This window comes from Aedes albopictus, chromosome 2 (assembly GCF_035046485.1).
Source record: "Aedes albopictus strain Foshan chromosome 2, AalbF5, whole genome shotgun sequence".
NCBI lineage: Eukaryota > Metazoa > Arthropoda > Insecta > Diptera > Culicidae > Aedes > Aedes albopictus.
The window spans coordinates 252,037,077-252,064,498 of NC_085137.1; the positions used below are offsets into that span (position 1 = coordinate 252,037,077).

Below are 27,422 nucleotides of genomic sequence, written 5' to 3' on the forward strand. Positions count from 1 at the left end.
TCCATGTAACGCTCCTGAGAGGCACCAAACCCCCCGAAAACTCTTCCGTAAAGTCTCTTAATCACGCCGAAAATGATCTGAAACATCCTGAAATGCCTCCAAAATTCCCCTTAAACCCCCTCGAACCCTATGTAACGCACCTGAGAGGCTCCAAACCCCCTGAAAATTCATCCGAAACGCTTTCGTAACGCCTCTTAATCTCGCCGAAAATGCTCTCAAACGTCCTGAAATGCCTTCAAAATCCCCCTGAAACCCCCTCGGACCCCACGTAACGCACCTGAGAGGCTCCAAACCCCCCGAAAACTCCTCCGTAACGCTTTCGTAACGCCTCTTAATCCCTTAGAAAATGCTCTGAAACGTCCTGAAATGCCTTCAAAACCCCCCTTAAGCCCCCTCGGACCCCATGTAACGCACCTGAAGGCTCCAAATTCCCCGAAAACTCTTCCGTAACATCTCTTAATCACGCCAAAAATAGTCTGAAACATCCTGAAATGCCTTCAAAATCCTCCTGAAACCCCCTGGGACCCCATGTAACGCACCTGAGAGGCTCCAAACCCCCCGAAAACTCCTCCGTAACGCTTTCGTAACGCCTCCTAATTCCGCAGAAAATTCTCTTAAACGTCCTGAAATGCCTCAAACAATCCTCCTAAACCAAAACCCCTAAAAACGCCTCCGTAACGCCTTTGAAACCAGCCAAAAATGCTCTGAGCCTCCCTGAAATGACTCCGAAACCCTCTTAAGACCCACTCGGACTCCATGTAACGCACATGAAACCTTCGGAAACACCCAAAAACGAACCTGTAACCTTCCTTTGCTGTTCTCTGTAAACACCTCTTGGCCACCGTTGCAATACTTCCCGTCATTATCAACTAATCTTTTGCACCATATTAGTTGAGTAGCTTTCCCATAAAAAAGGTGCACAAATTAAAAGTGCATAAAAATAACATGCATAAAAAGAGTATACACTAAATGCTGAAACATCGTGCTCTTATATCCAACATAAACCTGAAGATGCTTGTCCGTAAAATATCTAAACAGAGAAACCTAATCCACGTTCGATTGTAACAACCAGAAGTTCCTCCTCCTACCCAATCCACCACAAACAAAAATACGTGGAGTCGCATTCATTAAGTGATTAATATTCCAAAGGCAAATTACGGCTGATTCGGATGTGTCAAAGCCCTCTGGGGTTATTTGATCAATAATATAGCTGAATTATTTATTGGCTTTGGAGTAGTACTAGGTACGGAGCAGCAGCAGCAGTGGAAAGCCCGTCCAATCCTAAATGGAGAGATAGGATATCGCGATGTTGTAGGCCGTTTCATCATCCCCAGAGTGGCGAGAAAGTGACTGCGACGACTGGTGGAGTAGTGGAGCGAGGGACATCGAACATCAGCATCACATCGGCAATATTGATTTTATGTTATGTGTCTCTCGTTTTGCGGCTGTGGGACTAACTAGATGGTTGGGTTTTATGTGAGTTCCGGGAAAACATCCCTCCGACATGGGCTGCTGCTGTCTCTTCTAGGTATACTGCGATGATATGAATGCGACCAAATCAGCACTTGGGAAATATGAAAAGCAACGGAACAAACATTCAGTGGAGGTGGACAGCAAGCAGGTACCTCCCGGAATCGGGATCAATATGTCTGGCCTGGCTATTTTGGATTGGCATTGGCTTTAACGGATGACCAAGCTGATGCGTACCTCGATTGACAGAGTTCGTGCGTCGCTTTGGGGTTTTCGCAAGAAGAGAAGCTTCAGAGGAACAGTATCATTCGTTTTAATGTTTTTCCCATTCTCTTTCATAAGGTTTTGGAAGTACAGCATATAGGGTCTGGGACCATTTGGGCAGGAGCACCTATTTTGGGCACTTGGTGCTATAACTCAGTTAAATTCAAACCGATTGACCTGAATTTTTGAACATGGCTAGATACTGTGCTTATCTGATCGTGTTTCAAAAATCAAGGCAATCGGTTCAAAATTGACTGAGTTGTAGCAGCAAGTGCCCAAAATAGGTGCTCCTGCCCAAATGGTCCCAGACCCTATACCAGGATTGGAGCGGTTGTTGGAAGTATAAAAATAAAACTTCTGGCAATCCTGACTGTTTTTAGGATTCAAAATGTACTTTGAGTACAAACTTTATAGCATTTCCAATGAAATAAGCAAATATGTAGCACACGTTTTTAATGGAATCTAGGAAAAAGTATCAAAAGTCATTCAGATTTACATGAATTAAAGGGAATTGAGGAATCTTCATATAAGGACTGTATCGTTAATTATGAGTACACCTTAAAATTGCTGTATTTCAAAATGTTTTATTTACTTTGTAAATTAAATTCAATTACATTGTTCATTGACCATCAGAAAAGCCCATGACATGATTGTATATTTAATTTTTCATCGATCTTGCCACCTCTCGCACTTTCTTCTTGGCGTGCTTCATAAGGTTTTGGACAACCGTTCCGACGATGGTTTTGCATACGTTGACCCAGTTTTTCTTGAATTTTGTGACGTCCTCTGCTCCTCTATCCTTTTTCCGTAGTGTCCCTTTCATCAAAGTTAACTATTTCTCAATGGGCCTTATTTACGGGCAATTTAGAGGATTCATGGCCTCTTCCACAAATTGAACATTGTTTACTTCATACCTGTCAAAGGTGTCACGCGCATAGTGGCAGGATGCCAAATCCGGCCAAAGTAATGTAGGACCTTTGTGCTTTCAGATGAGTGGCAGAATATGTTTCTGGGGACATTCCTTCCGGTATATTTCGACGTTCATACCTGGGACGGTGAAGAAAGGTCATGATTTCATACCACATTGACAAATTGCTTGCCTAACCAACACATTTTCCCATTTTTTTTCGCAAAAAATCGATTTCTCCTAATTCGTAACATCCGTGTCATGCCTAACAGTGAAAATCCGTGCCCCTGGAAATACCTTGTAGTCCAATTTGACATACGTTTCATCATCCATGGATATGCACATGCAATTTTTGCTCAAAACATCGTCGTACAGCTTCCAAGCCTGAGTTTTCACATAATCCGCCAGAATTTGATTGCGTTTTGGACATTTCTGTTTTGGGTAGGTCTTCGGGGAATTACGCTCCTTGGCGCGTTGAACCATACCAACAGTCGTTTCACACTTTTTTGCGTAATCGCTAATGGATACCTCCTGTTTTCCTTCAACGATTTTGCAAGTTTTGCTGTTCAAATTTGACTTGGACGCACCTGTTTTTTGCCGCGTCCGGGTAAGTCTTTCAGTGTGTTATGCATACCGAATCGTTTGATAGCATTTTGGACAACAAAAACCCTAACACATTCAATTTTTGCTAATTTTCTTAGCGATGATCATTTTTCCTTGCAGTGCCTGGTCACAATCGATTTTCGCTTCTCCTCCGTAAACCCTCGCATTGTTCCACTTGAGGAAAAACTTTAACTTTTAATGAAGGTTATCGTTTGTTTACAACGTTAGCAACACATAGACACAAAGCAGTTAACAAAATAAGGTATAGTCTTTTTAATACAGAGCCTCAAAGGTGTACTCATAATTGACAAGGCAGTCCTTATTTGTCAATTTGTAGAACATACAACAATGACTGAGACCACTTGGGAAGTCCACCGCCGGGAATGTTCTCATAAAGACCAATCAACGACGAATTCGGTGTTTACCTGTGGTTGATCTTTGACTAATTCCTGAAGTACTACTGGCAGACTCATCAACTGCTCATTAGTTTTAATGCAGCGTTAAATTCAATGAAAATAAATTAGCTTTGGCAGAATATATCACATCGTTTTCCAGTGAAATGAATTGGTATGATACGTGCAACATGATGTATCAAGATCAAGTGTTCGAATCGTGTACATCTGTCTATCTGATCATAAATATATAGAATCACCCGGATCGGAGTGAAAACACACTTCTACGTTATTTTGTGTAGTCCTGGCCGAATCAATAGCTCGAACTATATTATAGATAATACACCCCAGGTCGGTGGTTTGCTACAGTATCATACTTCAAAAACGGGCACCTCGTCCTGAGCATGCATGCGTGGCCACCACGTGACCACCAAGCGAGCATGTACTGATGAAAAGCGGGGCAACGACAGGTTGAGCTGGCAGCAGTCAAAGTCACACTCAAGACGAGAGCATTCAGAATTAATTCTAAGCGAACCTTATCCATAAATCAGTGTGCACTTACTAGTTTTGGCGTTTCCCTTGGAAGACGACCGAGCTCCTAGTACAAAGGTAGCTCAAGTGGGGATTACCTAGGCGTGGCGAAGGCTCAGCAAAAAGACCTGCTGACTGTGCAGCTCTCACGTTGCCTCTATACTTGCATAAAACCCCTAGGACACTGAATAGTACCTCATTGGCGCAGAAGGATAGCTACTTTAAGGGGGATTCAACAGAAATGAAACCAGCTACAAGTTCAAAAGTCCCAACAGCTTGTTCATCCAATTTTTTTCGAAATCAAGCTTAAAAGTGGTTTATTCATCTGTTGTACAGCAATAATGTTTGTTGGGATGAACGTAAGAGGTAAGGCAGAGGACGCGATGGTGAGCCCGTCCGCGAGAGGGTTGCCTGTCAACACCACCACGAAGTACCCCTCCAATGATTTTCAGGAGAAGTCGTATCAGAACAGTAAAGACGGAGGAAGTGCAAATGAGTGGCACCCCCACAGAAGACCCTAACAAGGGTGGACTGCCAAAGATGTTGACTCGTATTTAGCCGCAGATCGACTCGATGTGCTTGCTCTGTTACACCAACGGACGGAACAACGTCAGCAAGATTCATAAACAAACATTTTTGATGAAATAGCCGACACCAAGGAGCTCGCAGTCACCTTTGAACAGCATTGCGAGCTAAATGTAGTGCATCAATCTCCATGCAAAAAGGGCACGACAGATTTCCGTAGTTAATCTCACACTGGCCAAAAATCGAAAATTGACTTTATTCAATTTGAGATTTAGCTTCGGTAGTTGAAAGTAGACTACTTGGACCAGTAAACCCTAGAATATTAGTTTTCTAATCCCTATACTTATCGAGATATTGGTAGCAGAATGAGACCATTGCCAATTATTGGTAAAACGAATGAAATGTAGAAAATTTACATATCTTTGCCTTAAATGAAAAATGTCATGCTTTTAAAGAAGTTTCTAAAAGCTTGCTTATAAACCTTTCGAATGGCGTATCAGACGAATAAATTTTGATTGTACAACTATTAAATGATACCACATTAAAAATATCAAATTTTCTCCATACAAACCGTTCCATACAAAAAAAAGTTTCGCAAAGTTTCGCTTCGGGACTACTTCTATGTCTTTGTTTAGGGTCCCTAGGAGACATTGAAATCAAATTTGGTTGCTATTCTGCAATTCCAATCAAGTTGTCGGCGATGATTGAGATGTTGCTACAGTATCGGACAATAAAAATGCACCAACGCCGTTTTCCCATACAAACTACTCAACTTTAAATTGCCATATCTCAGTTATTTCTCAACCGATTGTTTTCAGTTTTTCTGTGACAAACTACAAATCTTTTCAATTTTCTAAAACTATTGAAAAAGTTATGTGACAACTATTAATACAAAAGATACAGATAGGTTGAATTTTGACAATAAAAATGCACCAAGACAGAAAATAATATAACAAAACATGGTCACGTCATATCATTATGGTATCTTCGGCAAATATGTTTCTTGTGTGGTGACGAGTAAATTTGCTGAAGAGACCAACATGATTTGACTTCAGCATTTTTTGCTAAACAATATTTTGTCTTGGTGCATTTTTATTGTCAAAATTCAACATATCTGTAACTTTTGTATAAATAGTTATCACCGAAATTTTTCAATAGTTTTCAAAAATTGAAATGTTTTGTAGTTTCTCACAGAAAGGTCGAAAACAATCGGTTGAGAAGTAACTGAGATATGGCAATTTAAAGTTGACTAGTTTGTATGGAAAAACGGCTTTGGTGCATTTTTATTGTCCGATACTGTATATAAAATCTCCCTTTTGGCCGTTAAATACCTCTGAGGAAACATTTGATCGTCATGGCCGCTTTTCTCGGTAGATCAATCATAGTGCAGTCTAAATCTGGTCTTGGATCTCTTAGCGAAGCGTGTTTTACGAATTGGAATACATTTTGTAAATTGGAACAGAAATCCTTAAACGCCCAAAAGTAAGCAAGGGGCTGTCCATAAACCACGTGGTCATTTTTTTGGGACTTCTCAACCCCCCCCCCCCCCCCCCCATACAAAATTTTTTATTCGTCCATACAAAATGGTCATTGGCCGAACCCCCCCCCCCCCCCCCTCATGACCACGTGGTTTCAGCCCCCAATTATAATTTCATGCTGTTTGAAACTGTCGTGTTAAAACAACCTGTTCAACACGTTTTTCATATTTTTCAGGCATAAACGCTACGAATAGGAGCAAGAAATTATAAATTGACGCGAACATATTTTTGGCCACCTGTTTGTATGAAGCCGCCCCATAGTGCATTCGGGAAGATCCTTGTTGCCAGAACAGTGTATCCGCTCAATAACTACATATCGTCAGAGGCGTGTTTCATGTGCTTCGAGCAATGCCACAAGTTGTGGGATGGTGAAGGTCGCGATAGGAGCAAACTGTGCAAGAAGTGCGGAGCAGAGTGCCACATCGCCCCAGCTAGCCTTGTGGATAAGGCTTAGGATCGTCAATCCGGAGACGGTGGTTCAATTCCCGTTCCGGATGGAAATTTTTTTCGACTCAAAGAAAGCCCAATTAATAACTGTGGAAGTTCTCAAAGAACACTAAATTGAAATGAGATAGGCCAAGTTCCAGTGGGAACGTAAAGTCACAAAGAAGAAGCAGAAGAAAAAGAATAATACTAATAAGAAGAAGGAGGAGGAGAAGAAGAAGAAGAAGAAGAAGAAGAAGAAGAAGAAGAAGAAGAAGAAGAAGAAGAAGAAGAAGAAGAAGAAGAAGAAGAAGAAGAATAAGGGTCACATCGCCCGGGTGTACGACTCGACATCAAAATGCCTGATTCGCATTGCGAACAGGGGAATGGGGTGCACGGATGGGTCTAAATGCCGAGGTACACGTGGAAGACATGCAGGTCACACAGCTGGAACTACATCACTGTTAAGCCGCATAACAGATGCTGTGGCAGTAAGCTCGGAGTGAAGTACACATATCGCCTTGCTGGCGGACACATATCCGCAGAGTCGCATCCCCACCAATGACGGGATAAGGTCAAGCTAGCGGCGATCTCTACAACTGGTACAGGTTTCCAGTTCAAGCTTACACGTCAAACGAGGGCATCCCAGAATACCAATTTGCACGTATAAGGAAGTTTGTGACCGAGTTATAGTATTATTATGTAGTAAAGTTACATCGCATAAGATATGCGTACAAAAGTGAAAGCGATACACGTGATTTGGCTTAACAATAATACATAACCCCATATGACTTGAAGCGATATCTTATGCGATAATAAAGTTCAAAAAAAATCTTGTTATCTCAAAGTCTAGCTCATGACCTTTGGATTATCGAGCCCCACTTTACACCAGACACTACTTGTGAAACAAGCTAATTAACCCTTAAAAGATGTTGACAACTTTTTTGCATAGTTATATTTATAGCTTTTGACACAGTGGGTGGATTTTCAAAACCAAAATGTTTTTATCAAGGGGATTAGTTGTGCTATCATATGCATATATTGAGAATATGTTATGCTAGACCATTCTGGAGATATAGCTGCAAATGTAGTGTACACCACTTGTTAGTCGCTCGATTTTGGGTAATATTTCTATGCAAATGTGATATATGTTAATGAAAATTACCCAAAACTCCTTGTTTGGGTTGTAGCTGTTAGATAGAAATGAGTAATGTCCTTTTACAGCTGTAACATAGATCTCCAGGTTATCCAAAACGTCCAGAAGTTTTTAACTCTGTCTACTGAATACAAATAGTTTTGTTTATTTTTTAAATCACTTGAACTTGAAGAATTACATTCAAATATACATTTTAAAACATGACATGATGGTAGTCATGACCCGGTAATATTCTAGGCAACTTAAAAATGCTCTGAAGTTGTGATTGTAAGGCTTTTACCTGTAATAATATATCAAACTAAGGGGCTGTCCATAAACCACGTGGTCATTTTTTTGGGACTTTTCAACCACCCCCCCCCCCTCTCGCGTGGTCATTAGTCCATACAATTTTTTTTAATTGTCCATACAAAATGGTCATTGGACGAACCCCCCCCCCCCTCATGACCACGTGGTTTATGGACAGCCCCTAATGTTTGCATGTCAGAACTGATTCCATTAGATCCATACATGTAAATCAGAGTATGAAAGACTAACTGCACATCAATGGCGATGCCTTAGGCCATCCAAATCATTCTGGAGTTAAGGCCTTTATATCTACACCGGTAATAACGCATCTGTTGCATTTCAAACTTAGTATAGTGCGTTTTGGTAGTCATAGAAGATCAGTTGAATCTTATGATACTTATATGCACATCATAAAGGCATCCTGGATCATCCGAACTATTCTGAAGTTGAGAAATATGGCTTGAATTTGAAATGGTGTACCAACAGAAGTGAACAAACATAAGGTTTTGCCCATTTGATTTATACACATAGTGCAAGCCATAGAAGAGAAGTTTCCAGATCATCAGGGATATCTGAGGTCACCTTTCAGTATTATGTGGTTAAGGCCTTCAGATCTTTACTCGTAACAAAGCATCCTGCACGTTCAAAACTTGGTGTAGTTTTTTTTTTAGTAGACATACATGATGAGTTCTACTACTCTCTCAAATTTTATGCCGCCGTCTATCACCGATTGCAAGAGAGTTCGTGGGGCCATATCAGGCTGGATTTATGGGTGAACGCGCTACAACGGATCAGATGTTCGCCATCCGCCAGGTGTTGCGGAAATACTACGAATACAACGTGTCCACTCATCGCTTGTTCGTCGATTTTAAATCGTCGTATTGTCAATCGAAACCAGCTCGCCATACAAAATAAAACAGCATTGCGAACGGTCTTAGGCTCACTGGTGACCGCCGACAACGACACCAGCAGAGAAATTCAGAGGCGCATTGTGGCAGGAAATCGTGCTTACTTTGGACTCCGCAGAACTCTACGATCGAATAAAGTTTTCCGTAACACGAAGTTAACCATCTACAAAACGCTGATTAGACCGGTCGTCCTCTATGGGTACGAAACATGGACCCTACGTGCAGAGGACCAACGCGCCCTTGGAGTTTTCGAACCGAAGGTGTTGCGTACCATCTACGGCGGAGTGCAGATGGAATACGAAACTTGGAGAAGGCGAATGAACCACGAGCTACATCAGCTGCTGAGAGAACCAACCATCGTCCACACCGCGAAAATCGGGAGGCTATGGTGGGCGGGTCACGTCATCAGGCTGTCGGATAGCAACCCGACTAAAATGGTTCTCGAGAGTCATCCGACCGGGTGACTTCAATGCCTGGGCCGTGGAATGGGGAAGCCGTTTCACGAACCAGCGGGGTCAGATCCTGCTAGAAACACTGGCCATCTTAGATGTCGACTTGGCTAATGTCGGTACCAAGAGTACCTTTAGTCGAAACGGAGCGGAGTCAATTATTTACGTGACCTTTTGTAGTCCTGGCCTAACAAGTAGTTCGAACTGGAGAGCAGATGATGGCTACACTCACAGCGACCACCTGGCGGTTCGCTACAGTATCGACTACAACAACAGCAGACAGCGGATAGAAGAAGAGGCGGCTAGGCCAAGGCCAAGCCCTCGCAGGTGGAAGACATCATACTTCGACGAAGGGGTGATTAGGGAGGCGCTCCGCCGTGAGCGAAACTTAATCGGTTTAGACGGCGACGAGCTGGTAGCGGTGCTCTCACGTGCGTGTGATGCGACCATGCCTAGGCGAGTCCACCCTAGAAATGGGAGGCCACCAGCTTACTGGTGGACCGATGCGATTGCGGACTTGCGCCGCGCCTGCCTACGGGCTAGGCGGCGGATGCAGCGAGCACGATCAGAGGAAGAGCGAAACGAACGGCGGGTGGTGTTCGCCGCTGCAAAAGCCGCGCTTCGGACCGAGATAAGAGCAAGCAAAAAGGCCTGCTTTGAGGGTCTCTGTCAGAGTGCCAATACGAACCCGTGGGGTGACGCCTACAGGGTCGTTATGGCCAAGACGAGAGGTGTGATGGCTCCTACAGAGCAATCTCCAGAGATGTTGGAGGGGATCATTGGAGGACTTTTTCCGCGTCATGATCCTAGTCCTTGGCCTCCTTTCGTAGGACAGCCGGGGACTGGGGCTGGCGATGAGGAGAGGGTCACCGATGTGGAACTTGCAGGGATAGCTAAGTCCCTTAGCGTAGGTAAGGCCCCAGGTCCGGACGGAGTTCCGAACCTGGCCTTAAAAGTAGCTATTGCAGAGGCTCCCGAGATGTTCAGGTCTGCTATGCAGAAATGCCTGGACGAGGGAGTTTTCCCAGAAGCTTGGAAGAGGCAGAGCCTGGTACTATTGCCAAAGGCGGGGAAAGCGACCTCTAATCGTCATTTCTGAAAGTTGCCGTCATACAAAAGTTTGTTTCTAACACCCTTAGCTATCATTTGCAGGGTGAGCCCCCAAGTTTTTTGACCATGTGCAATTTTTGGGACAACCTAATGTGTAGGGATGAGTTTGGCTGGAACGCCGTTTCAACGGCTATCACCCATATCGTCTGGGAGCTACAGAGGAGGTGGCGCGTGGACTCGGAGAGTGGCTAGTCCAGATGCAGTACAAGAGGTGGTCCAGGGGTTCGGAGTCGGCTTCGTAGGTCATACCGGTGCCCTGCGGTCGAGATCGACCCTTACAGCGATTATGTGGCCCGGTAGCGGTGCTGTCGTGGCGTCAGTCTACTGGGTTGGATCTGAGCCCGCGGTTGGAAAGGGGTCCCCGGCAAGGGTCGGGGTAGGTGAGACCCTGCTGTCTGCAACCTACGGATGCATCTGATAGGGCCTGAAGGGTAGTGATACCCTTCCTTTGCGGGCAGGTCAGATCGGGTTGCATGTGGGCATCAGTTCTTGATGTCCGCTCAGCAGTAGGGCGCGGGCGGGGTTGACCTTGCCCGCCTTCCGAGGACAAAGGGAGTGGTGAGGACCACTCGGGAAACTGGCTAAGCGCCAGCATGCTACCGTGATGAACTCTCCAAAGCGAGTCATCGATGTTCGTTGCTGCAGGCTACGCAGCTAACCTTGTGGGTGCGATGTGCACTAGCCCCTCTCTGAAGCAATACCTTCTTGGTGGTTCCGGAGAGACGTAGGGTTTATCGACCATAGGAATGGTTTAGTGGGTACGAGGAGAGAGTAGTCCTGGATTTTACTTTTGTTGTAGAAGACGGCCTCAGACCTACACTACCCTTACCTTGTGTTAGGGTGTCTGTTGAGCAGATTATCCCCCTATGGTTTAGAAGAAAAAAAAAAGAGTCATCCGACCGGTACAAGAAGACGTGGAGCGCAGCGAGCTAGGTGGGTCGACCAAGTGGAGGACGATCTGCGGACCCTACGAAGAGTGCGGAACTGGAGACAAACAGCCATGGATCGAGTGGAATGGAGACGGCTACTATTATGTACAGCAGAGGCCACCCCGCAGCAATTTGGTTGCTATATCGAAATTGCAACTGAAATAGTCACACATATATAGCACCAAAGAAATCGTATTCAATGCACGAAACAAGCATATACATACTAAAGTGGAGGCCATATCGAAACATATATACGATTACTGCGATTCCATCCAACATAATTTACGATTTCTCGAAAAAATTCTACGATTTCACCGATTTTATCCGTCTATATATACGATTATACATGATCTTAATACGATTGAGGGTACCAATATACGACTCAAGATTTTCAAATAAAAAAAACAATTGGTGTTCAGTGGGAATCGAACTTAGGTCCTTTGATTGAGAACTGCGCGCTATCTCTATTGGCTATATTGCCAAGTTGAAAACAGGGAGTTCAAAGTGAATGGCATGAAGCAAATAAAAATTAGCATGAGGCAGCGTCCATTTATTACGTAACGCTAAAATCGACATTTTTCAACCCCCCCGCCTCCCCCCTCCGTAACGCTTTTTTGTATGAAACCCCGAAAATTTTTGTATGGGCCGTAACGCTTGACCATACTCCCCCCTCCCCCTAGAGCGTTACGTAATTTAAGGATAGCACCTGATACGATGCGAGACTTGTGGTGGGAGCGTTGTTGTTGTGCATTGAGTAGCACCAAAAGTGGTGCCGTGCAAGAGGCCCGGAATTCACATCGATGTTGGAATCTTTACATCACTTATTGTAAGTCATCTGCTAGTATGAAAACCTATATATTTGGTTAAAATTATTGCTACCATAGTTGGAACGTGTCAACAACAACAAAATACAAAAATACCATTTTTTCTTTTTCTCCATCATACAAATATGTAAACAAAACCATTTACGATTTCCGAGATTAAGATTCGACTATTAAAAGTGCAGTAACAATCATTTGCGACTGTAAAAATGAATATACGATTTCATTCACTTCGTATACGACGCAAGTGTGACGTAAACTATCAATATACAACTGATCGGTATTCACCGTTCATGAATAACAACATCTTACTGAATTGGCTTTGTACATATGCAAATAATACTAACCCTAGTCGTAATATGAAATCAATTGAATTTAAACTAAGGCCGTTCGCAATAAAACAGCATTGCGAACGGTCTAACCCTTATGAAATTGAACCAGCCTAATGTAAGATAACCGCTCTGAGAGATTTGAAAAGAGCAAATGATCTCAGTCATGGTCCGCCAAGCTGACCACTGTGCGCAGCACAGCAAAATAATTGATAGAAGTTAGTCTGAAATATACCTCTATAGCAAGCAGAAGCTATACGGCCGGTCGTTTATTGTTCTGTGTCTACACGGTCGTGTGAAATGTGTGAAATAGAGTGACTATAGCATAAAGAACAAATTGAATTCTGTTCAAGATCCGAACGCAACGATAAGTGGCCAAAGAGCAAACTCCTAGCAATCTAATGCTAGCGAATGGTGGTACGATTGGGGATATCCGCGGTTGAATAGTGCTCCTTTCGCTATCGCTCAATACTTAAGGTGCGAGTGAAGTTATTCTACCTTCGGAGAAGAAAAGAAAGATCAGGTGTGGTGCTAATTGATTGCTCTGTGGTTCCTGTGCGCCGTTCAAGCTTTGAACGGGAAGTAACACCTTCAATTCCGGTAGCTACGAGTCCCGGCTCGTTCAACAACATTGTTATAGTTGTATACGATTTCACCGATTTTCATCATACCTTTAGGTAGCAAGCTCGATTTAGCAGATTCATGTACGATGTGAAGCGACGATTTCCACGATTCAAATAAATCATATATACGATGCTAGCAAACTTGCAGCTTGACACTAAGAATGTATGTTTTTTCCACGATTCTATCCGATTTTGTGCGATCCTACCGATAGTATCTCGCACCTTTTGTGATCGGAGATGACTTTATGAAACAAAATCGCAATTGAAACAAAACAAAACGCAATTGAAATTTAATTTGGCATGAAATGCGATTTTACGCAATCATTGTCAACAAATATACATATTATTATACAATTCTGATTCAATATATGAAAATATACGATTTTTTCCACACAATGATTTACGATATGTGGTTGGCTGGGTGGTCAGGAAAGTAATCTCTCCTCCTTCGATGACGTAGTAGTTAATCCCAGCTCATTTTTTTAAACATTGTATCACTGAAGTCGGTTTAGTAGATTACAACATCAGTAAGTATCAGTAGCAAACAACATCGAAGATAACGATTAATATCAATGACTCACCTTGCTCCCACCAAAAGGCTATTGCTAGTGGCATCCCGGAGAACCAGCTTGAAGTAGTCATTTATCGACTCGTTTCCCTGAAACCTCAGGTATTCTTCGTCGGCTGAAAAGAAAAAAAAAACGCAGGAAATAGTTAGAACAAGTGCAGTGCATATACCTGGTAAAAGATTGCATGTTGATTTGTTTATGAGTAAATAGGAGTCATCGATTGCAACGATAAATCTACGCACAGCACACGTATAGAAACGATTCGCATCTACGTTCTGGTCACCACAAGTACAATACGAACAGTACCTACGTACGAAAATAAACGACTCCAATCCCTCCTTCAAGTAGGGTAAATGTACCAATAGTGGTGCTACTAGTAGCTCGTTGTAGAAAAATAATTGAATAAAATTGATAATACCACAAAATAAAAAGTCTGAAAACGTTAATCGGTAGTTTTTCACTTAAATTTGCTAGGAAAAATGTATAAAACATTGTTTATTTAAGTTTTTGCTAATAAATCACTTGCACCAACTATAGGTACACGGTTCTTATTATGGAGGTAAAATTTAACATTGGTTCCTATAGTGGCGCATCCCATTGGGTTCTTATGGGATCCACCACTATAGGAACACTACCACCACTATAGGTGCAAAGGAGCAAAAAAAAATAAGGAAAATAATTGTTTAAAATAGGTTTTTCGGCAAATCCTGAACACAAAACTGAATCAATGTTATTAATTAGTTATGATGCATCTATTAAAAATGTCATTTGCAAGCTTTTTGTTCGAAATAGTGCTAAATTGGCACTACCACCACTATTGGTACTACCTCCACTAAGGGAGCTTTTACCCTAACCGTTCCGAGTGTGTAAAGCCAAAATCGATACTTTTGGATCCCAGGCAAGACAAATGTGACTGGCACGAGTAACGATTGCACCAGATAGAGCGTAACGCAATCACGGGAGAATAATGGGTCCACTTCCTCTGGGTTTCTCCCGTAGTCCCGTCCTGGCTATGCCTAGTGCTTGAGTTAGCAAATACGGGAAAGCGCATGGTTCGGGATTTTCGCTCCTTCAATGGAAGTAAGCCAACGAAACCGATGAACGAAGCGTGCGAACGATAAACGGTAGGTAATTTATCAGAAAGGAAACATCAACATGTTTATTTACATAGACACGGACGGAGATAAGAAAGTGCACCAGGCAGGGGATGGAAACTAGGACTCGGAGGAGCAGCCGCCTGGAGCCGGTTGGCATGGCGTAGAGATTCATTCATGGAGCACCAAGCGAGGATAGAAGTTGAGAAAATGGTGCTGACTGGGGAAAAAAAATCTGGGAGACATCACGCCTAGACTGCTTGCATCTTGCCAGCAACGATGAAAAACAAGAACCTACATAAGGATCCGCAAGCGTAGAGAATGGGAAGTGGGAAGAAAAATCCATTTTTTTCCTTGCTTTCCATCTACCTATGTACCTATGTACGCTGCAGTGAGTCATCAATACTGTAAATTGAGTTGCGTTGAGTAAATCAAGTTTGCGATGATCTGAAAGTTGATTAATTTTAAAAGGAATTAAACGGATCACACGTTGTTATCGGTTTGCTGAACGCTGCCGGATTGGGATTTGCTGTCGCTTTAGTGGTCTTTCGATTGGTAATTAATCAACAGTGGATTGTGGATTGACACGTTAGATTTTTTTGTTTCGTCATTTTCTTGATCATTTCAAGTTTAAATTCTATTGCAAAATGATGAGCCAACAGTCCTTTCCCTGGTGCAGAATTTGAGGCGACTACTTTTGGTCACAGTCAAAGATACGCGCGAGATAGTCGTATAAGGCAATAGACCTGGTTTTCAAGTTTTCCATCATAGTGATCTTTGTTCACCACGTGGTCGGGTGATGTGATGACTGCTGCGACTGCACGTGATATGCACTGAATTTATGCCATCTTTCAAGACCTGGAAAAGTAGTCGCCATACATGTGGTTTTCATGCAACGCACTATATAATGATGCAAAAGATTTGAAGAGCATTAAGAGAACTTTAGGTCAGACTTTGTTTTCACTTAATTTTGAACTATGGTGGTAAATCTTTTTAACCCTTTGGAGCCGGAGGGGTCATATATAACCCCACCCCAACATAGAAACGGCTATATAAATTCACCCATTCGATAAAACAGAATACTGTCTTCGGCAAAGTTTTTGCAAATTGAGTCTTCTATTAGGGAAAATATGGGATATTTGTATTTAGGACGTCATTGATAACCTAGAACATCCTGAACACCATGAAATTTGAAAAAAAAAACAAAATAATTGACATACCAGTTGTTCTAAAAGCTAAACTTTGATGTGGGTTTCGTTTATATACATCCATTTAGCCTTCATCAAGAATATCAAAAGGTGTTCTAGGTGTTCCAAACTGTCCTGTAGTGAAGTCCTTCAAATCTACAAGAATAATTTTATGTATTTCCGCCACAACTAATAGCATTGCATAAGATACTGAGATCCGTGAAGCTCTTGACATTTACAATGTCATTTATAGACGCTATAGGGATATTCCAGGTCAGCCAAACTACCTTGGAGTTCATGACTTCAGGTCTACACTCGTAACAGCATCCATATCTGTTAAACTGAGAAACGCTACATAATCAATCGCAGTTACTGCAGCAATCTGAAGTCTAAGAGCTTATTATAAACCTTTGGGACATCTAGGGTCGTCCAAACTGTTCTATAATAAAGTCCTTCAAATCTACAAGAATAATTTTATGTGTTTTCACCATATATAATAGTATTGTATAATCTACTGGGCTCCGCGAAGCTCTTGAAATTTCAGATGTCATTCAGAGACACTACATGGATATTCCAGGTCAGCCAAACTACCTTGGAGTTCAGTGCTTCAGGTCTACACTCGTAACAGTATCCATATCTGTTATACTGAGAAACGCTACATAATCATCCGCAGTTACTGGACCAATCTGAAGACAATTTTTTTTATAATCCTTTGGGACATTCAGGTTCGTCCAAACTGTTCTATAATGAAGTCCTGCAAATCTACAAGAATAACTTTATGTGTTTTCGCCATAAATAATAGTATTGCATAACCTGCTGGGATTCGCGAAGCTCTTGAAATTCGAAATGACATTTAGAGACACTATAGGGATATTCCAGGTCAGCCAAAGTTCCTTGGAGTTCAGGACTTCAGATCTACACTCGTAACAGTATCCATATCTGTAACGCTGCATAATCAACAGCAGTTACTGGAACAATCTGAAGTCGGCTTTTATTTATTATAAACCTTTGGGAAATTCACGGTCGTCCAAACTGTTCTATAATGAAGCCTTTCAAATCTACAAGAAAAAAAATGTGTTTTCACCATAAATAATTGCATAGGAGGATCTGCTGAGTTCCGTGAAGCTCTTGAAATCTCAAACATCATTTAGACACTATGAGATTGTTCCAGGTCAGCCAAACTATCCATGAGTTCAGAACTTCAGGTCTACACTCGTAACATCAACTATATCTGACATACTGAGTAACGTTTCATAATCAATAGCGGTGACCGGATCAACCTAAAGTCTACTATATATTTTTATGAACCTTTGCGACATTGAGGGTCGTCCAAACTATCCTGAAGTTTAGCTCTTGATAGTAACAGTAGTTAGTCTCACAATGAACTTTAGACTGTAATCTGTAATGATAGTTTTGAGATATTCCAGATCAACATCACTACTCCAGAGATCATAGCTTCAGGTCTACACTTGTGATAATAGCTTTTGCCACTACGTTAAGGTGTAACATAGTCCACTGTACTTATCAAAGCAGTTAGAGGAACAATACGCGTTGTTATATATTTTTGGAATATTATGGGCTCCTTACTGTTATGAAGCATAGGTGATAAAAACAACAACTGTAACTTTCAGAAGACTTGTTGGACATGATAGATTACAAATCATAGCTCTTAATGTAAGAAGTTACCGTTACACTCGTAAACTTTAGGATCTAAACTCAAGAACAGTTTAGATGACCTAGGATATCCCGACTGATCTGATATTGTCTATTTACCTTTCAGAAGAGTTACTGGACATTAGGCCGTCCCTTATTTTGCAAAAATTGGAAATGTTACAAGTTCGTTTGTGGAAAATGATCGTTTTAGCTAAAAATGATCGTGTCAAAATTTGAAGTCCGTATCTCAAGGATAAGTGGTCCCTCAAGGGGCCTAAAGTTGTCAAAAATTGTATGGGACCAAAAAAACATGAATTTTTTTTCGACATAAAAATACGCTATTCAACTAAAACCGGAGAATCTTAAAAAAATGGTCAAAAATGCTAATTTTTCGGTTGTTTTTTTGTCAATAACTCGGAAACGAGCAGAGATATCGCAAATCTAAGCACATTTTTAGCCCTTAAGGGTCCTTAAATCACCGGTTTTAGTAGAATAGTGTATTTTTATGCCGAAAAAAAAATTCCTATTTTTTTGATCTCATACAATTTTTGACAACTTTAGGTCCCTTGAGGGACCACTTAGCCTTGAGATACGGACTTCAAATTTTGACACGATCATTTTTTAGCTAAAACGATCATTTTCCACAAACGAACTTATAACATTTCAAATTTTTGCAAAATAAAGGACGGCCTACTGGACATGATAGATAACAAATCGCAGCTTGGTAGAATGAAAGCCGTTTCCGTTACACCCGTAGACTTTAGGATCTAAACTCAATAACAGTTTGGATGAGCTAGGAATTCCCGAATGATCTGATACTGTCTATTGAATTTTCAGAAGACATACTGGACATGATAGATTACAAATCGTAGATTTGCATAATGAAAAAAGTTACCGTTACACCCGTAGACTTATGGATTTAAACTCAAGAACAGTTTGGATGACCTAGGATATCTTGAATGATCTGATACTGTCTATTTACGTTCCAGAAGACATACTGAGCATGATAGATTACAAATCGCAGCTTTGTATAATGAAATCGGTTACCGTTACAACCATGGACTTTAGGATCTAAGCTCATGAACAGTTTTGATGACCTAGGATATCCCGAATGATCTGATACTGTCTATTGAATTTTCAGAAGACTTACTGGACATGATAGATTACAAATCGCAGCTTTGTATAATGAAATCAGTTACCGTTACACCCATAGACTTTAAGATCTAAACTCAAGAACAGTTTGGATGATGTAGGATATCCCGAATGATCTGTTACTGTCTATTGAATTTTCAGAAGACTTACTGGATATGATAGATTGCAAATCGCAGCTTTGTATAATGAAAGAAGTTACCATTACAGCCATAGACTTAAGGATCTAAACTCAAGAATAGTTTGGATGACCTAGGATGTCCAGAAAAAATATTCCGCCCAATATTTTACCGTTTTTATACTATTGAATACCAAAACTACAGAAAAAACGTAGAAAAAACTCCAGAAGAGCGTGATAGTTTCTCAAATAAAGATAAATCAATCAATCAATCCAGGAATTCCGGCATCAAAAGCAATTTCTGGAATACCGTCGTTGGGGGTGAGGATGGGACAAATATGCATACTTCCACATTCATTGTTCAATAACTTTTGTTTCGTTGCATGAAAAAGTCCTTTGATGATTGAAATGTGATCTTTGGTAATGCATGTACTAATGATGAAAAAATATTTGGAGTTCGTCAATTTTCCTTAAAACTACAAGTGTATGAAAATTGACCCATGCTAACCCCTTCGAGGGGGTGAGAATGGGTCAAAGAAACCGACTATGTTCCGCATTGACAACAAAGCCAGTTAATAAAGATCTGGTCAATGTTGATACTACCTACCAATACTAAATATATCGTATGATAAATATGAGTTTAAAATTCTAAAAAGTATCAATCCACTTATAAGTGTCAAACTAACTAATTGCTCTAGAAACCTATTTTTTTTTTAGGAGTTGCTGGCAACTACGAGGATGACACCATAAAATTTTTGTTTCCATATTCGCAATATTTGATGAGATACTTCAGATAATATTTTGACCCAATCTCACCCCTCTGACCCATTGTCACCTACAACGACAATATCACAAAGAATTTCCAAGTTTTTCGAGATCCCAAGGCTTTTATGAGAAATTCGTCTGCTTGATGGAAACAGTCACAACTCCTACACCTAGATCATGAAATGTTTTGACCTTTTCCTTGCCGAAGTCAAATTCTTTTCAACTAGCCCAATAATCACCCCATCAATTTGTGCCTGCACTACAGTAGAACCGAACCAAGATGATGACACTGATGATAATGACAGTTGTTACAAAGAATGAATCCAATCAAAATCCAGCTGACGACAACGTTGCTGGTCGGCATCGTTCAGTAGGTATGCACCTAGATCAGAGCGACGAAAAGAGCAACTCTCTGTGATGTGGTGCATTCCACGTTCTGCACCCAACCACCCAACAAACGTTTCACAGCGAAACAATACCTCCCAATCGACGATGTAGACGACGACGACGTCCCGAAATATGTCTCTGATGTGGATTCCGTGGATGTTGACGATGGTGGGATACCAGGAGAGGGCAACGCTCTTTCTCTTTCCATCTACCGCACAGATTGCCGCCATTGCAGCTACAATTGAATTGAAGAATGGCGCATTTTGTCGCACAATATGACACTAAGTAAGTGGGTTCATCAAATTGCTACAAAGTGTCTTGAGCAGTAGTGGAACGACGATCGTGGGAACTATGCGAATCTCGTCGGTTGCGCTTTTGGGTGATGGTGATAAACGAAAAGTGCTGGTATTACATACAGGTATACCTCGATTTAGCAGTCTTTTCAATTTTCTAAATGTCTATAATATCAAATTTTACATAAAATCGAAGCATATTTTTTTTTATTGAAATTGTCCAAAATCAAAATTCCTTCTGGGATTCTTTTGAAAATGTCTCCGAGGATTTATTTACCCTGGAATTCCTTTACGAATTGCTTCAGAAATTTCTCCTGGGATCCCTTCTGAAATTCCTCAAGGTATACCTTCGGAAATTTAGAGATTCGTGACAAGCACAATTGTGCTGTATTTGCTGAACGATATTTCTGTACGAGTAGTGTATATTTGTACTGTTATCTGCTCGATCGTCTTTTGTTGCAATTCTGCGTTGTAAAATAAAAGTAAGTGAATCCTAAATTTTCCACTTTATTACGACGGTTTCCGAAGAAAACTTCCCAAATCAAATCATCATGTTACAGATTATTTCAGAAAATCCATGTATTTCTCCAAAAGTATCACATTCCTCCATGGTTTTCCACAAATCATTACAGAGATTGTTAAAGGAATTCACTCAGGGATTATTTCAGAAATTCTTCTGGATTGATTGATTTGTCTTTATTAGAGAGACTTTCAGCCCTTGGCTGGTTCGTCTCTTAAAAAATTCTTCTGGAATATTTCTCTACGCATTTGTTTTGACAATCTTTTGGATTTATCAAATCCACCATAAATTGCGTCAGATTTTTTTTCTAAAAAATCTTTATAAAATTCGTCTGAGTCTTCGGCCAAAAATTCCCTCATTGATTATTTTGAAAATTTTCCCATGGATTTATTCGGAAATTTTCTTCAGAGATTTGTTAATAAATTCTTTCAATTCTAGAAATAACACAAAATTATCCTTTCAAACCCTCTTGCATGATTTACTTATTAAATTCCTCCATTTTTTTTCCAAAAAGTATCCATGAATTTGAGTGGAAATTCCTCAAGGGATTATTCCAAAAATTCGTTCAGAGATTCCTTCAGAAATTTCTTTAGACATTTTTTCTTAAATTTCCCAGAGTTCCCTACGATAGAATTTTGAGCGATGCTTCAAAAGTTTTTAAAAAAAAATTATACTTAGATTACTTTGGAATTTCACTTAAGGATTTCACCAGAAACTCCCATCGCAACTTTCATTTTCTCCAGAAACTCCACTAGGGATTCCTCCAGAAGTTTCACGAAGAACTGTGTAAGAAAGTTTTTTTTCAAACCCTTCGAAAATTCTTTCGAGCATTTTCTCAAACGATTTTCCACAGATTTATTCCAAAACTTTATCCAGGATTTGCTTTAGAAATTGCCGCAGGGATTTTTTTTTTGAAAATCCGAACCATAAAGTTTTCTTGTGATTTTTTTAGAATCCCTCCAAGGACTCTTCAAAAAATGTGAGTTCCATTCGGAAATTTTCTGCTAGGATTCCTACAGAAACTGCCCTTGGGGTTCCTTTACAAATTTTTCGAGGGAATCTTTCAGAAAATCATCCATGGCTTTTATTACAAATTCGACTAGTAATTTCTTCAGTAACATTTCCATATTTTCCTTCAGAGATTTCTTTACAGGGATGACTTTAAAAAAACATCTACCGATTATACTACAATTCTTCATAGACCCTTGCTGAAATCAATCCTAGGACTCATTTTAAAAAAATACAGTAATATCTCAAAAAAAAAAACCTCCCAGAGATTCATAAAAAACTTTCAGAGAATGATTTGGAACCTCCTCGTATATATACTTAAAAAAATATCCAGAAAATCTTAAAGAAATTCAGTCTGAAACTCTTTTACAAAATCTTCTAGGGATTCCTTTAGACTTTAGAATGTCCTTCAGGAATTTCTCGAAGAACTCCTTGAGAAAATCTTGCACGTATAGCTTCCAAAAATGTTGCAAGGTAAGCAATCCAACAAATTACTTCAGGAATTTCATCTACGAATTTGTTAATTTTTTTTTCACAGAGAAATTTTTATACAACATTTTTTTAAAGCATTCATCTAAACAACCTTCCATAAACTTTAACAAAAATATTCCATGGGCCTCTTTTTGAAAATGATTCTCGGATACATTGAGCATCAGAAATTCTGAACTTCTTTAAAATTTTCTCAGAAGTTTTCTTAACTATTTTGTCCAAGAGTTGATTTAGAAATTAGACAAGAGATTATTAGGGAAATTCTCAAAAGTTCTTCACATTCATTTAGATATTTATTCAAGACATTTCTCTTCCAGAAATTGCTCCAAGGATTTATCGATAAAGTCTCAAAAATTCTCCAAGGATTTCTTCAGAAATTTTTCTGCAGATTCTTTCAGAGATTTTTATAAGGATTCTCATGGAAAGGCTGGAAGACGTTCTTGCAGAAATTCGTGCAGATATTACATCAAAAATCCCGCCAGGTATTCCTCTATGTATTTTTCCAGAAATTCCCCCAAGATTTCCCCTAAGTGTACCTTCAGGAATTTCTCTATGACTTCCTACAGGAATGCATTTGAAAACATTGCTTAGGATTATTATTAGAGGATTTTGTTAGGTTTTGTTAGGTATAGCTTCTATTTTTTTTTTTTCAGAAAATACATCTATGGGTTCTTAAAACATTCCTGTTATTCAGATTTTTTTCAGGAATTCATTTAAAATTATTTTTAGGTTTTTTAAGTTCCTTCTGAAATTTGTTCAGCGATACTTTCGGAAATATTTTTAGAGACTTCTTCAATATTTCTAGAATTACAAGGGGTGGCCAAAATGTTTGGGATAAGCAACTTTTTTTCGTCTACAAAAAATTCAATATGCTGTAACATTTCATTGAGTGCATCAAAAAATCACAAATTTTGACTGTTTGTCAACCTTTTATATGTGCATCATTGGTACAAATTTGGGCTCGATTGATTAATTATTTGCGAAGTTGGAATCGTTCGGGTAAAACACTATTATCTAGACAACTAAGTTTTGAACTGCCATATCTCGGAAACCAATGAACTGAATTGAATGAAATTTTTAAAGTTTATCAACAATATATTGATACCTAATACGACGTTATAAAATGTAATATTTTCTCACGGCAAATTAAGTTATACTAGGTTGAAATTTTTACCCATATAGGGGAAAATAAGTCAAATTTACAATATCACACACAAATTACTAAATGTGTTCTTCCTTTAATCTAAATAGGCTCTAATATATCTGATTAGAGATAACTTGAGAACAGAAGTGGAATCAACACTGAACTTTATTGACATTGATGTAAAAAACTTACATTTTTTCGAGAAAAATCCAAAAAGTGTCAATCTATGGTAACTTTTTCCAACGTTCAAAAAGTACCTATGTTTTGATAATTTGTGAAGCATAAATATATTGTTAGTGTACGTTCAAAATTTCTTTCATTTTTGTGCACTGGTGTTCGAGATATAACAGCCTAAAAATTAGTTTTCAAAAAAAAAGTGTTTTACCCGTACGGTTCTAAGTTCGCAAAAAATAATCAATCGAGCCCAAATTTGTACCAATGATGCACTCTTTTTCTGTTTTTTTGATGCACTCTATGAAAAGTTATAGCATGATGAACTTTTTTGTGAGAGAGATAAAAATTGCCTATCCTAAACATTTTGGCCACCCCCTGTACTTCAGAAACTTTTGCAGGGATTTCTTCAGAAGCTGTTCCAGCAGTTGCTTCTGAAATTGCTCAAGCGATTCCTTCAGAGATTCCTCTAAAAATTCATCCATGGTATAGTGGTATAATGGAGGGCACTGAGAGTCCTTGAAAGAATTCTTGAAGGTGTTCTTGAAGGAAACTTTCGAGGCATCCCAGTAAGAATCCCTGGACAAATTCATGAATAATTTTCTGGAGATATTTCCGGTGAACTCTCAAATAATGGAGCTCTTGGAAACACCCTGTAATTCACCCGAAGGAATTCCATGTATTCAAAAAGAAATGTCTGGTGGAATTTAAGAACGAATTTCAAGAGAAATTCATGGTGCATTTCTCACAGAAATTCCGGGAGAAAGCACTGGGAGAATTCCAAAAAAGTCTACCCTAGGTGAACTCCTTAAGGATTGCCTGGAGAAATGTCTGAAAACGCTTCTAGCATGTTAGAACTTATTTGTTCAAATTAAGTCACAGTGACTTCTGCGCAACCAAAACCTGCGCTGCCGTGATTCTAATTTTAAATGTGTGTTGACTTAATAAAAGAAATCCTGATAGAAGCCCTGAATAAAATCCTGAAGAAAATGTGGGAGGGATTCCTGAAGGAACCCCTGGAAAACTTTTAGAAATCCTAGGCAACTTCTTGAAGAAATTCAAAGAAAAATTTCTGGAGGAGTCCTTACACAAAATTTGGATGGAGATAAAATTTCTGAAGATATGCTAAGATACGTCACGAAATCCTAGGATAAGTCCAATGATAAAATCATTGGTGGAAACCCTTGTGAAGGCATTCAAGGGGGAATTTGTGAAGGAGTCCTTTGACAAATTTGAAGCAGAATCCCTGAAGGAACACCATCAAATCTTCCCTGAAAAAAACTCGTAGAGAAATCTCTGAATAAGTTCCTGAAAAAGCAATGGATAACTTATTGAAGCTTTTCCTTGAGAAAAAATACTATCATGATATATTCCTGAAAGAATCGCTGGACAAATATCCGAAGGAGTTCCTTTGCAGGGGCTGCAGGGAGTATTCTTGAAGAAATTCATGGATGGATTCCTGAACAAATCCGTGGATGAACTTCTAGAAGATTTTTTTGGAGATAATTCCTGGCTCCTGTATGCATTCCTCTAAACCTATCTTAAAGAATTCCAATACTAATCGATGGGATATTTCCTCGAAATGTTCGGCTAATCCTGGAGAGTTCTTGGGTGCATCCCTGGAGAAATGATGGAAAGATTTCTGAAATTTCTGAAGGATCCACTGAATAATTTTTTGAAGAGAACCCGATAGGAATTTCTGAAGAAATCGCCAGAGAAATCCCCGGAGCAATCCCTGAAAAAAAATCTCGGAGAAATCCCAGGAGGAATTGAATTTATCCCTGGATTAGTTCCTGGAAGAATTACTGGACGAAAATTCTTGAGGAACTTCTGGAGGAATGTAGAGGAATTCTTGAAGGTGTGATCGGGGAACTCCAGGGAGAAAAACGTACTTGGTGGTTCAACAGTGAAAAAAAAAGGAACTATATTTGAAACGTCTATATTACACGGGGTCTAGTGGAGGAATGAGCCGGGCTCTTGACCAGGCTTGTTATTTTCACTAACATGGGTGTTGCTAGGGGCTCCTAACAACGTGATCCAAGGGGACGGCGACGACCGATGGCCTACTACGCCAACACCCCCTCTCAATCGGCCAGTCCTAGACCTTGGCACAGCTTCTCCAGATGTACCACATCTACCGGTTTGGTGAACAATGCCAGTTGATTTTGCATGTTCACGTACTTCACCGCCACTCGTCCATTTGCAATGTCCCAGGAAACTGACATGGAAACCTAGGTCCGGCCTGTTACACAGCATCACGTACATTATTGTTCCCAGAAGCTCGCGGTCTGGTTTACGGGTTGCTTCACCATCCTGGAAAACGGCCAGATTCTTCTCCGTCGGGGTCTTGGAAGGGTTCCAATCCGCAATCTGGAAGCGTAACAATAGCTTGTCGGTGTTCGCTTCTTCAGAAAGATTCATGGAATTTGTCGACCGGTCGTACACCAGCTTCATTCCCAGGAAACGGCTGATTTTTCCACAGTCCCTCATCTTGAATGTCATACCGGGGGCTTCCTTCAGATTCAGGATCGTTTCAAGTTTCCTCCCAGTGATGAGCAGGTTGTCCACATAGAGGATGATGATGCTTGCTTGCTGCACACCGGCCGCGAGAACCGTCCTGATGGTGGCAAGTCTTGTAACCGGACCAATTGTCTCCTCGTAGTCGACTCCAGCCTTCTGTAGGAATCCTTTTACCACCCGTCTTGCCTTGAGTTTGACCGCATTGCCGAATGCATCATCCTTCAGTCGAAACACCCACTTCGATTTCAGAGGCTTCACTCCCTTTGGACACTTCGAAATTCGCCAGACCTTGTTGTCCTCCATGGAATGCAGCTCGTCTCGTACGGCAGCCATCCACATGGCTCGGTCGGCACGCTTGGTCATCTCATCGTAGAATTCAGGCACATCTGCAGGAATCAATTCGCCAGCAACAGCTCTATAACTGATGAAGTAATCGATTAACTTACCGGGGAGTCGCTATGCCTCGACGACAATTCGCTCGGAACTTCGCGTCTTTCTGTGGGCGAAGGGAGCGCATTTCCTGGTTCTTCAACTGGGTCTTGACCTTCATTGATGGCCTCTGCTTCAGATTCTCGGTTGACTTCGCCGATGACATCAACGGTGGCCGGATGGCCCCTTTCCCCCTCTTGATCGAGTGGGAAGTGAACAGTCAACGGGACATCGTCATCCTGTCTCATCGAAGCGTACGAAAAACACGACTCATCAAACTTGATCTTGCTTGTCCTTTCGTCCACACCTTTCAGCATTCCATTACGGGCCATAGTCTCCAATCCGCGTTGGCCGATTTGCCCGTTTCGACGGTGCCATAGGTTTCCGAATGATACCTCGCAGTGATTCGCCTTTGCTTCCTCCAACGACAGCTCAAGCTCGTACAGTCCGCCCCGGAGGTGTCCGGTGGCCAACAACTTCCCGTTTTTCTTCAAGACAGCTACACTTCCGGAGAACAGAACATCAATGCCTGCATCGGCCATCTTCCTCACGGATATTAGGTTCTCTCGTAGTTCCGGAACGTAGAGCACATTCTTCAAGTTGCACTGTACTCCTTTGTTGCTTACCGCATTGATTTCGCCGATCTGTTCCGCAAGCATGGCT

At 40.7% G+C, this 27,422-nt stretch overlaps 1 protein-coding gene across 6 annotated transcripts in view; it reads right to left on the minus strand.

Annotated features, from left to right (window-relative positions):
- LOC115258949 (semaphorin-1A) overlaps positions 1–27,422 on the minus strand; it is a 629,606-nt gene that overhangs the window by 242,661 nt on the left and 359,523 nt on the right. For all 6 annotated transcript variants that reach the window (XM_062851525.1, XM_062851522.1, XM_062851523.1 and 3 more), the window contains exon 2: positions 13,845–13,947. In XM_062851525.1, coding sequence (XP_062707509.1) covers positions 13,845–13,947 — 103 coding nt within the window. The remainder of the gene's footprint in view (positions 1–13,844; positions 13,948–27,422) is intronic.